The following is a 17,828-nucleotide window of genomic DNA, read 5'->3' as shown; positions in this document are numbered from 1 at the left end:
AAGAACATCAAACTGTTCAACTCTTGAATTAAATCGAAGCTATTTGGAGAGCATGTTATTGGTTATGATCTTAACACCAACCACAATTTTATCTCAAATTATAAAAAAATATTAAATTTCTAGATTGAATCACTAGTTCAGCCAGCAGCACTATAGACCTTTATTCCCTAATGCAACCCATATCTTGGCAGCCGTCTTTCCCACTAAAAAGTTGTGAAAACATACATTGGACAAACTATTTGCATTAATCACAAAATTCCTCAATGCATCATTGGAGTTTTTGTAATTACACAAATGCTAGTCATTGAAAAAGAAAAAGGAGAGATATCTCCACTTATGGGAGAGAAAAAGAAAAAGAATTTATCATTATGTTAATTTCAGCAACCAAAAATACAAAAGCTTAATGGAGTTAGCAGCAACCAATTCAGCATGTGCTTATGCGCTCAAAACTTTAGAAACAATGGAGGACGTCACAGAAAACATGAACAAGACACCTTTGATCAAATTGGTTCACCCTGTCAATGCAGGATGATGCTCGGGAGAACATCGTCATTAGCTTTGTAGGATCATTGAGTTCATGCCCATAAAAGACCATCAAATCCAATTTCCAAATTTGACACAGGGCTGTCCCCAATATCTTGAATTGGGACTTGGTTATCTTCTGAGAAGTCTATGTATGGCTCCAGCAAATCAGCTGATCGTTCACATGGAATTCCATAGTCCTTGAGAATACAGGGTGAGGCAGCAGCTGCAGCTTCTCTTTCCAAAACAGCAAGAAAATTGTCTTCAAATTCAAATACCAAGTACTTGTCTCTGCAAGCTACACAAGTGTCAAACAATGAGGATTAAGAATGTGAAAGGTGCAAAGATTAAAAGGAAACCTGTTACACATATCAGGTGTAGCCACTTACAGTCAACAAGATGAGCGAGATGCCGAATGTTCTTTATTGGTGTTCCATTGAACTTCAAAACCTGTGGCCATCATTAGTTCATTCATATCAGCATTGAATACACGATAATTCATCCATCGTAAAGCAATTAATGAAATTTGGGAAGAGCTGTACTTGTTGATTGCCCATATCTTCATATCCAATATTCACTTCATTTGCCAAGACCTAGAATATAGGAGGAAAGAAGAATATCTAAAAAACATGTAGTGGCCACTGGAATCAGAGAAATTTTTTTAAGCAAGTATAGAAAGAAGTATCATCTCTGCAAAAGAAGGCAGAATATTTCAGACTCTACTATCCTAGGTGATTATAAACACATCCACTTAGGTAAGGATGTTTAGATATAAGATACAGCATATTGCCAAAAAGAACATAATAAATGAATACATGCATACTGTGGCATGTCTAGATCCTATAGCCAGCACCAAGTGGCCTTTAAGCACATGATATGAATGGCCCACACATAGGAACATGGTAGTAACCTATCTTAGCCCTGCAAGATCCCACCTGTACATTTTGGCCCCACCCCACAGGTCAGTTATCACAGGGGCACAAGGGAGGGCACATAGTGGGGACCACAGAGGATCCACACACTACCAAGAAGGGACTCCCTAGTCTTCACTGTTCAATCAAAGCATCGTCTCATATACAAGGTAATCTGATTCAGATATTGGTTGAATAGGAATAATCCAGTACTCCTCAGGCCTCTTTGTGATCATGCTATGTAAGCAATTGAAGCTGGAGGCTGGAAGTGACAGTCATGTCCTCTCATTGCAGAAAATTAGGTTGGCTTAAGGTGCAGACCTGTTAGCAGGATGAGATACTATATTTTCCGTTTGTCGACTTTAACAGTCAAAAGACTTACCATTAAAAAAACAACAACAAAGAAACCTAACAATAAGATGCATTCTTTATTAAAATATACACATTAAGGTACCTTTGTTCTTGGGAAAATACCTGTAAACGAAAAAAAGCTGAGGCATCCTCCATGAATAATAACTTTTCTTGGTGGAGTAACTCTACAGCTTCCGTTCAGGTTTTCTTAGTTACTCTAATATCAACATATTACGCAATGACAGACTTTCATGAGAGAAAAAAAAGCATGAGCTAACCTGGGACAAAATTACAATCTCTTCTCCTTTGAACCTTGCTAAAGAGTAGCGTGCCTTAGCCAGTAATTTCAGCTGACCATGCGAAAACATCTCTAGTCATGTGACAGGTAGTAACAAAGGTGCTCAACCAAAATCTGAAGACACCAGAAGCATAAGAACATAAAATGAGAAACCAAATTTGCATTCTAACTTACCCCAATTGAATCTTCACACTCCTCACTGCAATATAAAGCAGAAATGCTAAGTAACTGATTCTTTGTTTTCCACGGTTTACAAACAGATCACCACATAAAAACAATTATAATAACTAAGGATTTTGGGAAATCTACGACTTACTCTATCAGTGGTTCAGAGAGTGGAGTGAACACGAGACCTGCAATTATCAGATAAGAAGGCTGCCCCCCTTCAATGTGATAAGGCACCTTACAAGAAGAAATTGTCAATTACGAGAATTCAAAAGGATTGCAAAACAACGAGAAAATGTCAATTAAAGTTAGTAGCTACAACAAAGTAAGGCTCTAGGTGCTTACCAGATGCACCCGTGGCCGCAAAACAGTCTTGACTTTCATGGAGGACCCTTCTCGGATGATTCCAAGCTCCGAGACATCACCAGAAAACCTGATGATCCAAAATATTATTATGTTCAAGAGCTTGAGCCACTGCCCGAACACATGATACAATGCTTACAATTTTTTAAATTAAAAAGCTCAGAAATACACATTATGGGAGACAGACATACAGAGCCTGACTGAAGTGTTTAAATCCCTCTAGAATATATTCTCAAAAATATTTATCTGTATTATAAATCAGTTAGCATTTTTTTCCCTGGCAAATCTAGTCATTCTGCTGCACCAGTTAGGAGAAACCATGAAGACTAATGGTACTTTGGACATGAAGGTGAAATGTATCAGAACAGCTAAACTGTATGTGCAAGTCTTGGGCTAATAGTTCTTACAAATTCCGAAATGACAGAGAAAAGTAGGTTGTGACTTTACTTTTGACTTATAAGGTAGCGAAAAGCAATACGTTCTGTGGATCGAAAAGGGACGGTTCCTTCACACCCTACGGAAACACCATCAAAGCTCACAATCACGTCACCCTGGAAATGCATAAAAATTTTAAAAGCGTTAAAAATTGAGATAACCATTACATCAAAAAAAATAAAAGAAAAACAAATATAAAAATTGAATTGAAGTGAAACATGAACAAGTACAGATTCTTGTCCTTTAATGCAGAAAAGAACAAAGACAACACCTTCATAAGGCTTATGATTTCAGTAGAGGCACTAATTACTTGAAACTTGATATGTGCTGTCCTACAATTATGTAGACATTTGCAGTGCAATGTAGAAAATAGAGCCAAAGAAAACATTTGATGGAGCCCAATGAAATTTAAACATTAGACCAAGGGCCTTTTGTTTTCTGTGGCACAAATTGTATTGGCTTTTATCAACTTTATAAGTGATAAAGAATCTACCAAGATTTGGTGCTATGATGTAAGAGGCAGAAAGGTCAATTATATTCTTTTATGGAGCTAGAGTATGGCAAGTCAGTAGCACAGTAGCAAGACATTCTCAGTTTCTATGCTGGTATCGTGATTTAAGAGCCTTCAGTCCAGTGCAAGAGTATCACCAGTGGCTGCCGAGTACATCTTCATTATCAGCAGATCAAACATCTGTTTTACTATAGTAGTCATGCAGAATAATAATCCTTATATCAGAACTGTAGCCTCGACGTTGCTAGGTCTTCTGTGGAGTTTCCAAAGACATTCAGAACTCTATCAAGGAAAATTTCTGTTAGATGGAAATGTATTTCCACAATTGTGTTGATCCTGAAGACGGAAGACCCTAATATCAGGATTCAGACATTGGTCACTATAATTACCCATGGATGGAGTAAATCCATCAACTAGTAGTCTATCAGCAAGTAAAGATCTACTTTTTCAGCAGTGATAAATGTATTTTTTGCTCAATAAATCATGCAAGAATATATACACAATAAAAAAGAAAAATTTGACGATTTGACAAATATAGGAAGCAAAAACAAGAGACTGATGGAAAGTGGTGCTTCCTCAAGGGTGTTCATTATCATAAAGCTTTCTTCTAACTAAATGAGTCTAGACAAGCTCCCAATTGTCGCAATCATTGTACCGCGTGTCGCGCTCAAAAGAAAAGGGAAGGCCAGAAGGTGAAGCAGGAGTCAGAAACACTGAAAATATTTCAGGTACAATGGCAATCCAACTCAACCAATTATGATCATTGAAACCACCATCTGGGAAAGTCATGGTATGCTGCACCATGCAACACGTCAACATTGCTTGTGGACCAAGTCAAATCGGAAGTTGCTGCTATGACCATCAAATGAGTCCTAGAACTGGTTGATATGATGCCATCAGCTTTTACACTGCAGGAGGTTGACCATGGAATCAGGATACGATTACATAAATCTAAAGAGTCAAGTGGGCTAACAAACTGGTTGGTTAACAGATAGAAGTACTATAGGAAGTTCGCAGTGTAAGCTTACTTTCCTCCTGACCTTACGATTCTACTTTAAGATAGAGATATGAGCATTTTATTGATGAAGAAGCTACCACCATCAAGGGAAAAACATAAAGGATTACATAAAATTTATAACAAATAGTCAGAGAGAGCTGATTGATTATAATATACAACATCTATAGTTCTATAATATTGTCAACAAGAATGATTTCTAGATGACTAATTTATGTTAGTCATTGCCTCTTGCAGGATCCAGCCAATGCAGAATGTTGGTTACCTGGACACTCATGTCCAGCTCCCAGAATCCATATTGGATATGTATCTGAATTAGATACAAATGTGTTTGGATACGTAACAATTACTTCAAGATCTAGCTTATAAAAATTGGTAGAAAGGTTTGCAAGCTCGGTACTGAAACCTATATCGGTACCATAGTAGTATGGTATCAGTATTGCCTGATATAGAAATTGATTGAGCTTACCAACACTCAGTATGGCTCCCATATCGAGTACTGGTACGATACTATATGCTCTGTACAGCGTGCTATGCACTGATACTTTGAACCTTGATTGATAGGCTTGGATAGTGTCCAGCTCCCATAATCCATATTGGATATGTATCTGAATTAGATACAAATGTGTTTGGATACTTAACAATTACTTCAAGATCTAGCTTATAAAAATTGGTAGAAAGGTTTGCAAGCTCGGTACTGAAACCTATATCGGTACCATAGTAGTATGGTATCAGTATTGCCTGATATAGAAATCGATTGAGCTTACCAACAGTCAGTATGGCTCCCATATCGAGTACTGGTACGATACTATATGCTCTGTACAGCGTGCTATGCACTGATACTTTGAACTTTGATTGATAGACTTGGATACTTGAAAGAGTTCAACGGTTATAATAATCTTACAACTGAACTTCTATTCTATTTAGAGACTGATAAATAATGTAGGTATTAAAATAACTTTGCAAAATGTCATTTATCTGAAATCCTTAAGCTAATTGATAGGTTTGGATGAGAAACACACATAACAAAGACCTTAACAAATACATTTGAATGTTTTGTTTTGTCCAATTTTCATATAAAAATATATAATATCATAATTTAGTTGAACTAATTATTTCTATATATCCCTGTATCTCTTTTTTTTTTCCGCTTACTATCTCGAATACTCGGACATGTCTCTGAATCTAATTCTTGTGTTTGTGTCTATGCAACACTAAAAGAGTTTTGACAATATTTGTAAAAATTTGAATGTCAATCAAGCATGACATAGTTTACGTTACAAATTCAAATTTGACAAGATTTAAATAAACTCATTACATTGTAACTATTTCAACAGACTGTATACTTCAAAATTAATGTAAAATCAATACCATATAGGTTAGCATCTCTTAACAAATTCTATTTGCATTATAGTTCAGAAATACTGTTTGAGTTATCTAAATTCCAAGCAGTAAAATTTCAAGTCATGTCATGTATTACTATTTCAACATTTAAGTGTGGCAAATAATTTGTCACCAATACAAGGTGGACACTACTTCATTAACGTTGACCAGAATTTCAAGTCATACTGCATTGAAATAAGGCAAAATAACATTATGTACAAATCATGTCTGGGACTCCAAAATGAAGGAAAAAACCTTAGCCTTAAACCAATAGCTTGGTTTCAATTAGGTTTAGCTAGAAGGGTTTTGCATATTTTTAAACTAGTTTAGATTTCCAGAATGAGTCAACAAAATAAACTGAGGCATTTCTTTGAAAATAAAAATAAAAAAATAACTTTTTCTTTAACTGCTTGCTTTGGAATAAGAGATCTTGACCGTGGACCTTCATGATAATTGTGGCCCATATAGAGCTCTTCTATATTCAGATAATTAAGAAAATAAGTAACTCTTTCATAGAATGTACCCCAGAACAACAAGAAGTAGATTCAATAATGAGGTGCACAGCTAACTGCCAAACCATGATATTATGTATCATGAGCTTTGAATGTTTGCTAATAAATTTAATCTTATGTTCATGGAAAAAAGTAGATACTAGAGTAATTCAGAATATATGGCCCTTGGTTTCTCATGCTTCCCACGCAAATATGGGATTTCCTCTCCAGTACTGAACATGGAGACATCTCTCCAGTTTTCCCATATATTTTTGCCATTTTAGGGTATTTACTAACTATTCAGACTCTCTTCATCTTCTCCTGCATTAAGGTATCAGTAGGAGCACTGCAATGATGCTGAAATAAAAAGCTCATGGTGTACCACGGAAAACGATAGCAGCAAATCCTAGTCATAAAGTAAAACAGAATTTGATTGCTTCCAGGCAACTGGAACTTTCCTCAATATAAGCACTCAAAAAACTTAGATACCACAGAGGAACCATAATAATCAAGATAACTTTTGCAGTAACAAGCTCCGGTTACCTCTTTTAGAACATTACCAGCTGCAGAAGTGGGTTCGACCCTCCGGACCAGTACACCCTACATGATGCAAGAACAAAAAAGAAATTAGAAAGCCAAACTAAGTTACAGCTTGGATGTAAAACAAGCAAAGGAAAAGACTGTCTACATATTTACATCAAATTCTGCAAGCTAATAATAAAATATCAAGATGAAAAGTACCATATTGCAAACACAAACACAACTTAGAAAATATTAATAATACAATAACAGCATTCATCTGGGAATTTGTATTTCTGTTACTTATCCCTTACATAGTCATTAAAGCTCACATTTTGAATAAGGCTTTCCATTACACAGGGTATGATGACTTCATCACATACAGATTTCATGAGAATCCAAGGAAAAACCTGAACAATACATATCTTGAAGTGACATAAAAGATGATGGCACATGTTTCTCTTAGGCCAAATAGTTTAACAATCAGAGCAAGCATGCATTATTTTTCCCCATCACAGTTGCTCTTCAAAATTGGAATTTAGCCCTTTCTTTTTGTGAAGGATCTAGACGAATTGAAGACTTGGTCAGACTTGCTAGATATTACTCTTTCTAGTTAAGACAACCCTAAATCTACTGGATATGGTCATCCCTGAGCTGTTTTATTCATGCTTCAGAACTTTCATCATTAAGGCAAGTTTCATGCTGGTCCCAAAGAATGTGATCAAACAAGTTTCAGACAAACATCTAACATATATGCACTTCATAGACATTTTTGAAATTTCCTGACCACCCAAGAATTTAGCAAAAATAAAAGAAGAAGAAAATTAAAAAAACTGTGAAATTCAGAATTGAAAAATGAAGTACTGAATGATATAATGTTTGCACAGTTGATACATAAAAATATCAGCATGACACATTTGCTGTAATGTGTCTTAATTTGCCTATGTACCTTGCAGTTTGTTCTTAAAGATTGATCTCGACCTAGCTTTTCCTCTTCCCATTTTGTCAGAACCTCTTTCACTCCATAGAGCAACCTTGGAGGGTAGATCCACTGCATAAGCTAAAATGCTTAACCAATTATGATTAAGTTATCCATTCTCACCACTGGTCAGCTAGGTTTTGCGGCATGCCCTTTTCATATCAAGAAACGCCTAAATGCTAGGATCGCAATATATTTAGTGTCTATATATGGCATATGTAGAAGCATCTTACAGATTGATTTGGACAAGTTTGCACTCTGGCCGCATTTGAATGAAAGGTGGGAACAGGTATCAGCTTTCCACTCTAGCCCATTCCCATGTTTGGTAACTTATTTGGACATCAGAATGCTAATCCCATTGGATGGCAGATTCCCATGAAAAGGGGCAAGACCAATGTATTAACCTGGACAGATCAACTGAATCAACCCGCCAGACCTGCAACCACACCAGATCAAACTCAAACCTGTAAATCCCACAAATCCATGCGACCCATTGAACAGGGTGGGTCAACCCCTTCCTGCCCTGGTAGCCCCCATTTTGACCCGTCTAGGCTGACCACTTTAAGGGTTCTAAAACAAAATATAATAATCTAATATTGTTTTACTATTTTACTCTTTAGGATTAAGATTTTTGATGTCATCCAAACTTGCCCTAAAGTTAATGCAATTGCAGCCTTTGCTGACCAACAACAGGACTGATCTAACAGCAGCTAAATCTTACTTCTGGGGCTTGTTTAGATATTAATATCTACTAAATTAGATGTCTCAAGACAAGAATATCAGAATATACTAAAATCATGTAAACAACGTTTACTAAACAAGTACGTCATAATACAAATATAAAGCGAGTTAAAAGTGTTTTGATATGCAAAATCTATGGTGGATGAGTTCCAAGCGCACCTCATTGGATGGTACTCTTAAGCATGCACGCAATGCAGGGTTCTCCAACTTCTGAAGTAAGACCCCAAGGCAAGGAAATCCTATATGTTATTGCACAAAATAGCACAGAAAGATCAGTTTACGTAAAATCTCATAACGAGGTAACATTTATCTTTCACGCTTACCACCCTTTCTGTTCTCTGTGCATGTGTGTATCTTATATAGAATAAGAGCAGTACATGGGTTTGCATATATCTAAAAGAGAGTTGGTCATTTGACGACATCACTACAATATCAGATATTAACTTACAAGACAGACATATATAGTTGCTTCAGAGCCTATTTCGGTCCTATGTAATTTCTTGATAAGATTCAATCTGTACTAAATAAAATTGATACAGATGAAACAAATATACCAATAGTAAGCACAAGCCAAGAATTCATATATATCACAGCAAAATTTAAACCAACCAATCCAGTTCGGTACACCCCGAACCATCCGGTTTTGCATGAACATATCCCAAGATATATATTAATAATTATGTTTATATTATATATATATATTTGTTTAGAAGATATAATCGGAGGACATGGATTGTTAGGTTCCATTCATATACCTGGTGGAATGTCGCATCTATGAACTAAGAAAATCATTCACTCATTAAAAAAAAAGGATTCCATATGAAATGAGGCATGGAAGGGAGCCACTACAATGAAGTTTCAGGAGTATGAGGTTGACAACCAGCAAAGCTAATGTTGGTTGGCATAACATTACAAGTTAAAGGTAGATTAAAATTTCCACAATAGTAAGTCAAAGTCATGATTTCAAGTCAAAAGCAATGTTATATTACGACAAGTCATAACTATTAAGCCATATGAGCAAGTATTGCCACCGTTTCGATTATTGGAATGATAAAATTCGCAAGTACTTCGAAGTGTTTGCCATACCTGGATTCAATTCCATCCATCTATTCTTTAAAGAGATGTCAAGATTTCAAATTCCTCAGATCTAAATATTAGAATAAAACTTATCTATAACTTCACATAGTTACCATACAAGGATCTTTTCCAGACATTCAAGTAGTTGCTATACAAGAAAACCGTTCAGACTATCTAGGCTTCGTAGAAATATGAAATTTCATGAGTTCAACTTACCAGTATACTTTCCATTTCTTTCATAGTCATTTAGAAAATGAGATACAACAGTAGTTGGAATCACATATCCAATATTTTCAGCTTCTTCAGATCTGAATACCTAAATGAAGTATCTTGTAAGAGACCAAAAAAACATGATGACAACAAAGCCAAAATGAATCATTTACAAACTATAAATTCCATCTCCAGCAATGAACATTTAGATTTCATATATAAAGTGGATTTATACAGAGAAAAGATGAAACTAAGTACAAGCATGAAAGAAGAAAAGATGAACAAAACTAGAAATAATAACGAAAAAAGGAGAAAAGAGCAATGCAGAAGAAACATAAATAAAAAGGGTATCCTAGTGTACAAGGCTCCCGCTATTGCAGGATCTAGGAGGGTCATATGTACACAGCCTTACCCCAATGTGTGGAGAGGTTGTTTCTGTATTTCTACCCCGTGACTCAGGTAATAATGAAGCAACCTTACCATTGCACCAAGGCATGCACTCAAAAATAAAGTACTTCATAGAAATACGAAAGTCCAAGATAGTAGAGCAGTGGAATGAAACACTCGGGCTGCATTTTGGATGTCAGATGCATTTAACCATGGAATGCTGTACCGGCCCGTACCGGCCGGTACGTACCGGTCCAGTCCTAGACCGGTACCGGAACCACAAAAAACCGGTATTTTCCGATTTTTTAGCCGTACCGGCCGGTACGTACCGGACCTTGCATTTAACCATTGGTAAACACTCCCAAATCAACTATCTATTGGATAGAATGATCCGTTGTTTGTTGACCCAACATGAATGCTTGAGTGGAGAAAATATGCTGTTTGGTTGAAAAGGTGGTGGTTAACAAGTTAAGTGACTTTTCTTACTTCCATGGACCAGAAGGTGAGGTAAAAAGGTTGTTGAGGGGTAAAACTAGGTGAGAATTGAGAGTGGAGGGAGCTTTCCCTTGGTTAGCTTTATTTAACCCTCCCCCATAAAAATAAGTTATCCAGGTTAGTCTTCTTTTATGGAGCATTGATCGATTAAAGATAACATGCCATTTTTGCCACTTGTTTGGCTGGCTAAACTGATAACTAGGTCGTAACCAGTCACTCAATTTAGCTCATTCTTCCATATGATCTACTGAGTAGGTGAGATTGTGGTTAAGTTGAACAACTATGTTACAAATCATTATGATGCCACATGATATGTGCAGTCACACAATTTAGCCCATTCTTCCATATGATCTACTGACACTGTTATGTAGAGGCACTGGCATGTAATGTACAAAATCACATTGCATCATATCATATATCAGAACTGTCATAGCGTACTTATAATATGTTTTCACACTTAAAAGCTGTCTGAAATAGATAAAATCATTTGAAATTAATGTTCATTTGCAAATTAAAAGATACAATATCGCAATGTCACTACTGAAAACTCAATCGAGACATTTTAGTAAAAGATATAACCCATGAGTTCTGGATGCAAGTACTTCCACCTCTTCAAGATCAAATGGAAATGTTCAGTTTGTAAAACTCGAACTCATTCTAACTGCAATTTCATAAAGGACCATCCCTGTTTATCTCACTCCATCTGAATTTTCATTCGTGAAGGCTTCTTGATCATTGATTGACCAACTTTTCCCCATCCTAAAATAACGATGGAACTAGCAAAAGATTCTACTTTCAGACATTGTTAATTAACAATTTAAAGTCCCTTCTTGTAGTTCATTTATCTGATAATTGCATACAGTTCAGGAACATAAAAAGTTTGATTATCACATAATCAGTCAATAGTGTAACATGATATAGTAGAAGATAATGTACCTGAAATGCTACACCAATACACTCCCCTCGGTCATTAAAAGCAGGACCACCACTATTACCTGCAACAATACAAACATTAATACTCCTCCCACACTACAAACAACAGAAATGACAAAAACAAAAATCACAAGTTGAACGGAGACCAACGATAGTGCTCCATAAACTATTAACTAACAACATATATTTCCGGATCTGACATTTACCAGGATTTATTGCTGCATCAATTTGAATGCCAAGCAGATCAGATGCTCCGTGAGCATATGAAGTAACCTGAGGTATTCAGAAGGAAAATGACCATAATTATTGTTATCAAGAATTTTAGATTTAGTAATGTACTCTAAAGTAATTGTTATTTGACCAAGATTTGCGTCCAAGTTGATTCTTAAAAAGTTGCATATCTAGCACCATGTTAATTTGCTCATGTAGCTAAACACAACAATATTAATAATCTATGTTAAATCACAAATGATCTCTCAGTACACCTGGTGGAGCTCACTGGAAAAAATTATTAGGATAATTACATTGTTATGCGATAATAATCCTTGGACTACCTGGTGTTTTGTTGCTTATGATAATCCATGGTGCAACATTTGGATACTTGTCATATATCTCCTTTCCTTTTTTCTGCTTTAAGTGTTATGGAATAGGTATCAAAGTTTCTGTCATGACACTCCAGACATGCTTATGAACGCAAGGACTGGAATTGGCATGGCAACTGACAAGCGTCATGACGAGGTGGCCCAATGACAAAGATTGATATGAAGTCTATAACTCATTGCACATGTTATGGATGAAATATGCACGACAAAACCTTTGTCGTGCCAGACCTTGGCCAAATGATAAAGGTCTAGTTGCTTGTAGCTTCATTTAAGGGTACTCCACATGCACTACCAGACATCAGCAGATATGAAAATGCACATGATCAGCAGTTTAAATGTTTCCATAGTTGTTCGTGGTTACCTTACTTCTTCCACCTGATCTTTCAAAAGAGATTTATAAACAACATCAGGACCTTCATGCCCTACCCAAAGTGTTTCTCACATCCATCACGCTATTTATGGACTTAAAGAGGCTCCTCATGATTGCTTTAGCAAATTTTGTACATTGTCGTAAGAATTACATAAATTTTAAAAAATAGGTTCTTTCATTACAATTATCCACAGATCAGCTACTGAACAATGATAAACAGGTCGATATAACATATGTATATGAAAATGAGGTTATGAGGGTATAAATCATTGAACAATATAATGGAAACTGAAATTCAGAAATCATGATATTCTATATGAAAGTACTGATGCACTCAATTAGGAAAAGAACAGGTCTTAAAAAGTCATGATGAATAAGATCAAACCTCAATTCGCGATACCACACCCTTTGTTACAGATATAGTATCTCCACCGAGAGGATAACCTACAACAGTTACTGAATCCTGCAAATTGCCAATTGTTACCTTAAAAAGTTAAAGACAAATCAACTTAATTAGCAGCTTATGGAAAAGAACATATAAAAACATTAATAATAATTGTATTGACATGTAACAGGATGCACCATGGTACTGACGATTCAACCCAGCAAATAACATTGTACAGACTAACAAAAGAAAAGGACATAAATCTTACTACATTTCACACCCAAAAAACATGCATCAGAGAGGTTTGAATTTCTGGCACACATTATCACATGCAGAAAGGGTCACTGGATATATTTTATTGCCTATTACCTGAAGGCATGGCAGACGTCCAAAACAAAGTGGTTCAGCTCCTCTCCAGAATTCCTCACTCTCCACTGAGAGTAATGCAATGTCGCATTCTATGCCTCTAGCTAAAACCTGTGAATCAGATCACTGAGGAGTTTTATTAGCCAATGTAACAGCCAGTTCTAAAAGCTTCGATATCCTTGAAATGACTTTTAAACATCACTAAAAAAGGTTGCACATGAAAAAATTACATAGCAATCTGCTATTAGCAACTGTAATTCTTTATATAGTGGTGCCACAAGGGCCTGAGAAAACGGAGTATGAGAACAAATACTTGTGCAAAGTTGCCATTAAACAAAAGTAAACCATCTTGTTTCACAAAAACGAATGAAACAATAAGCATATCATCAGTGAAATTCCAGTTGGTGAAGTCAATAAAAAATTGAACAAGCATACAGACATTAAGAGGAAAAAAAGACTCAGAATAGAACATAACATGTTTGGCTGCCTACAGTAAAACAGGGTTGGAAAATTATAAACAATGTAGAAATATAGCTGGAGAACAATGGTAAGATAACACCCAAAGAAGCTTTGGAAATATTCAACTTCATTTTAGTATGGGTCAACTTGAATCAGAAGTCTCTCAAGGTTAACAGACTGTCCTGCTGCACCTCCTTTAGAAACTAATAACAACTGTTTCCCAGGATAAAGCCAACTCTAGATTTTCCGATCAGTTTCTATTTTTCCTCATTTATCCTTCTCCTTCACAGTCTCCACCTCCCTCAAAAGGAACTAGTTGCTATATCAGTTCAATCACCAAGCATAAATTACTATTATGCTGATACTCATTTTTCTGCTCAAAGATTGTTGCCCAGATAGACAACCCAAGAGGGGGGGGTGAATTGGGTTTTAAAATAATTTTGCAATTAAAACGTTGTGGATGACTAATTAATGCTTTACCAAGATGATTAATTAATTGCTATGTGCTGTGAATGAAATGAGAGTAAAAGAAAGAGACACACAATCACAAACACAAGGCTTTTATAGTGGTTCGGAGCTAACCCTTGCTCCTACGTCCACTCCCCAAGTCTCACTTGGGAATTCACTATAACCCCTCGGATTACAGCTGGTTGTTTTACAAGCTCACAACCAAACTTGTTGTTTTACGAGCTCACAACGAACTCGGTCGGTTTTCCCTGGCTCACCGACTAGAACCACCCCGATTGTTTTTCCGGGATCACAATCGAACCCTTACACGTTGGTTTTACACTCGGCTCACCAACCAACCTCTACACCCTTGATTCAATCCCCCGATTGAACCAAGCAAAGATAATATGGAAAGAATAAGAAACAAACAGAAAAACTGAGCTTCTTAAAAAGCAGATTTGCTACAATATAAACTAGAGAGAAGTTAAGAGCCCTCAAACACTTTTGAGTTGGAGTAGAGTAGGGCTTCTTGAACTTTGAGTCTCCTCTGGAATGTCTGGTCGACTTGAATGCAGGAGGAGGCTTCTTTAAAAATGCTGGGAAGAGGAAGTTGGATGGAGTTAATGGCGCTCTTCCTTCTTTTCGTTGAAGACAAGTATGCAGAGAATGAATGCTTGATTTCTTTGAATGGAATGGTGCCTCTCTGCCTTGCTACAGTCCTCTGTGGCTATTTAAGCCATCCCCCACGGAAACTAGCCGTTAGACACCTTTTTCTGCCCGTTCTGCACACTCTGCACAACCTGACAATATGTCCGTTGGGGGTCGGAGTCGACTCGCGCGATCAGGAGTCGACTCGGCTGTAGCGGGAGTCGACTCATGCTTTTCTGGAGTCGACTCGGCAACTGTTCTGGATTTGAATTAAAGTGGCCTCTTGACTGGGAGTCGACTCGACTTGACCCGGAGTCGACTCGCCAACTTCTGGAGCTGACTTGGCATTTTCGGAGTCGGCTCATCCCATGAAGTCCACGAAACCAATTTTCAACCTGGCCCACTCGAGTCGACTCGACAATCCTGGGAGTCGACTCGGCGCTCAGAGCCCGAACTTCCGATCTTCTGTCTTTTGGCTCGTCCAGTCTTGGAGTCGACTCGGACTGTTCTGGAGTCGACTCGGCTCTCAGTTTCCGAAATATGGCCTTCTGCCTTTTTGGTGTAGCGCTGCCTTGGGGTCGACTCGAGCTGTCTGGGAGTCGACTCGGCTCTCAGAGACAATAATTCGGTCTTCTGTCTTTTTGGGGTCGCGCTGTCTCGGAGTCGACTCGCGCATTGCGGGAGTCGACTCGAATCTCAGAGTCCGAAAACTGCTCTCTGACTTTTGCCTTGTGAACCACTGAGAGTCGACTCTCGCTTTCTTTGGAGTCGACCTACCAACCATCGGAGTCGACTCGCGTTCCACAGGAGTCGACTCGAATCTCAGGGTCGAAATTCGCTCTCTGACTTTTCTGTCTGTAACTCTTTGGAGTCGACTCATACTACTCCGGAGTCGACTCGGTAAACATCGGAGTCGACTCGCGCACTTCAGGAGTCGACTCGTTGACAGGTTTTGAGTTGATGCTTTCTGCTCGTCTGTCTGTTCTCAGTCGGAGTCGACTCGTAATGATCCGGAGTCGACTCGAGCCCGTGCCAGTGATTCTGATACGCTTGGAGTCGACTCGTAATACTCCGGAGTCGACTCGAGTCTCAGACTTTGGTTCAAACTGACTTCTTAACTTATCCAAAATATTATGAACCAAGTCTAGAAACACTTTAGACAAGATTTTCACTGAAACACTCAATTGAATTCATTAGTAAACAAGAGATATACTCAGATGCTTTGAGCTCATCAAAATCAAATAGGGTTATGATCAATCACTCCACAATCTCCCCCTTTTTGATGATGACAAAACATTGAGTATATATAAAGTGAATTGCTCAATAAACAAGAAAATAAAATCCATAAATGAATTCAAGTGTCTGATTATTTAATTTATCCAAGCTTGAAAGGTGTGAAACAATAAATTTTGGAATTAAAGCTCCCCCTTTCATTTGGAATTATATAAGCCTTCATATCATGCAATCAATTGTTTGGCTTATATATATTTAATAATTTAGCTTTCTTAAAAATTCAGATTCTCCCCCTCAACATATGCATTCAACTTTGTTTTGATTCTCTGAATTTCCTTTTAATGCATTGAAGTTTTTGAACTGAAATTTTTGGTTTTTAGAGGGAAAATCTGTCAATTTGTTCTTGAGTAGGATTCAGCTAATCTCCGAATATCCCTTGAATAGATTCTGGAGATTACTCCATTAGGAGCCCCAACAGAGAGATAATGAGCCTCGAGGTACCAAATCCACTAAGAACAAATTATGTTTTAATTCTCATTTTGATTCCTTTTATGTTGATTCCTATCTATTAAGTATTTCTCCCCCTTTTTGTCATCATATCAAAAAGGAGGTAAGCAGAACAAACAATCACTTAGAGATCAAATTGCACACAATTGAAGAGAATATGTCTACTCATTGTATTGATATGTATGTAAATACATTTGAGAATACAATAAGTAAAGCAAAAAAAAAAAGGAATACATGTCAAAATAAAGCAAAAAGCAGCTAAGGTCTCCTCGAGGATGTGGCTCCTCCTCTCGAGGATGTGGCTCCTCCTCTCAATCTGTTCTGCTCCATGAGGAGGGTGACCGCATCTGTAACATGCCCGAGCTGAGAGATAATGGACGAAGTGGCCCTGCTATGTGTAGTGGAGAGCTCGGTCACCGACTTCTGAAGTGCGTCCAGCTTGTCGATGAGCACGTTCGACAAGCGCTCGGCCCCCTGAGTAGTGGTGCTCATGTCCTTCCGGATGTCATCGCGCATCTTCCGAGTGATGCCCGTGACCTCACTCATACTGGAGAATTGAGCCTGGATCAGGCTCCGGACGTTGTAAATCTCTTCCCGCACATGGGCCGTCATCTCAGTCACGGCTGTCAAGGAAGGGACCAACGCTGACGAAGGTGCAGGAGTGGGAGCAGGCACTGAACCCCGGAGCTCCCGAAGTAGATCATCTCGCAGATCTCGGACAATCTCCTGCCGCAACTCCCGGAGCTGCTCAGGAGCGATCCGGACCTCCATGACCTGAGGAGCTGAGGAGGAGGGTCCGGCTGAGGTGGTAGGAGCAGAAGTGGAGGGAAAGTCAGGATAATCTGAGTCTGGCTCAGGACTAGGGGAATGTCTGGTGGTATGTGTGGAGGTGGAAGACTTCCTAACCCAGGTCCCCTCTACCTTCCGAAATCCCATCCTGTGTAGGGTCCCCGGACGCATGCGATCTGTCCATCGCAATGCGCGAGAGGGTTCCCCCTCATGAATGGAAATCTCGGCCTCCCTAA

At 37.9% G+C, this 17,828-nt stretch overlaps 1 protein-coding gene across 8 annotated transcripts in view; it reads right to left on the bottom strand.

The window, feature by feature from the left end:
* Window positions 1-226: 226 nt before the first annotated feature.
* The window catches only part of DEG2 (DEGP protease 2), a 34,255-nt gene continuing 16,653 nt past the window's right edge, over window positions 227-17,828 (bottom strand). For 2 of the 8 annotated variants that reach the window (XM_008802303.6, XM_088710790.2), the window contains 15 exons: window positions 13,513-13,620; window positions 13,144-13,221; window positions 11,993-12,059; window positions 11,790-11,848; window positions 9,978-10,077; window positions 8,844-8,923; window positions 6,989-7,045; window positions 3,058-3,161; window positions 2,593-2,680; window positions 2,399-2,484; window positions 2,257-2,281; window positions 2,063-2,134; window positions 1,065-1,115; window positions 912-972; window positions 227-820 (listed from right to left, as the gene is read on the bottom strand). In XM_008802303.6, the coding sequence (XP_008800525.3) occupies window positions 576-820; window positions 912-972; window positions 1,065-1,115; window positions 2,063-2,134; window positions 2,257-2,281; window positions 2,399-2,484; window positions 2,593-2,680; window positions 3,058-3,161; window positions 6,989-7,045; window positions 8,844-8,923; window positions 9,978-10,077; window positions 11,790-11,848; window positions 11,993-12,059; window positions 13,144-13,221; window positions 13,513-13,620 (1,281 nt within the window). In that variant the 3' untranslated portion in view covers window positions 227-575. Of the gene's footprint in view, window positions 821-911; window positions 973-1,064; window positions 1,213-1,844; window positions 1,976-2,062; window positions 2,135-2,256; window positions 2,282-2,398; window positions 2,485-2,592; window positions 2,681-3,057; window positions 3,162-6,988; window positions 7,046-8,843; window positions 8,924-9,977; window positions 10,078-11,789; window positions 11,849-11,992; window positions 12,060-13,143; window positions 13,222-13,512; window positions 13,621-17,828 lie in introns of those variants that run through there. The other 6 variants (XR_015973171.2, XR_015973169.2, XR_015973170.2 and 3 more) reach the window with 6 other exon arrangements.

Source organism: Phoenix dactylifera, chromosome 14, assembly GCF_051530095.1.
Source record: "Phoenix dactylifera cultivar Ajwa chromosome 14, Ajwa_hap1_PhDact_Kaust_v1.1, whole genome shotgun sequence".
NCBI lineage: Eukaryota > Viridiplantae > Streptophyta > Magnoliopsida > Arecales > Arecaceae > Phoenix > Phoenix dactylifera.
The sequence above is the reverse complement of the archived record's forward strand: the minus strand, read 5'-3'. Positions and strand labels throughout refer to the sequence as shown.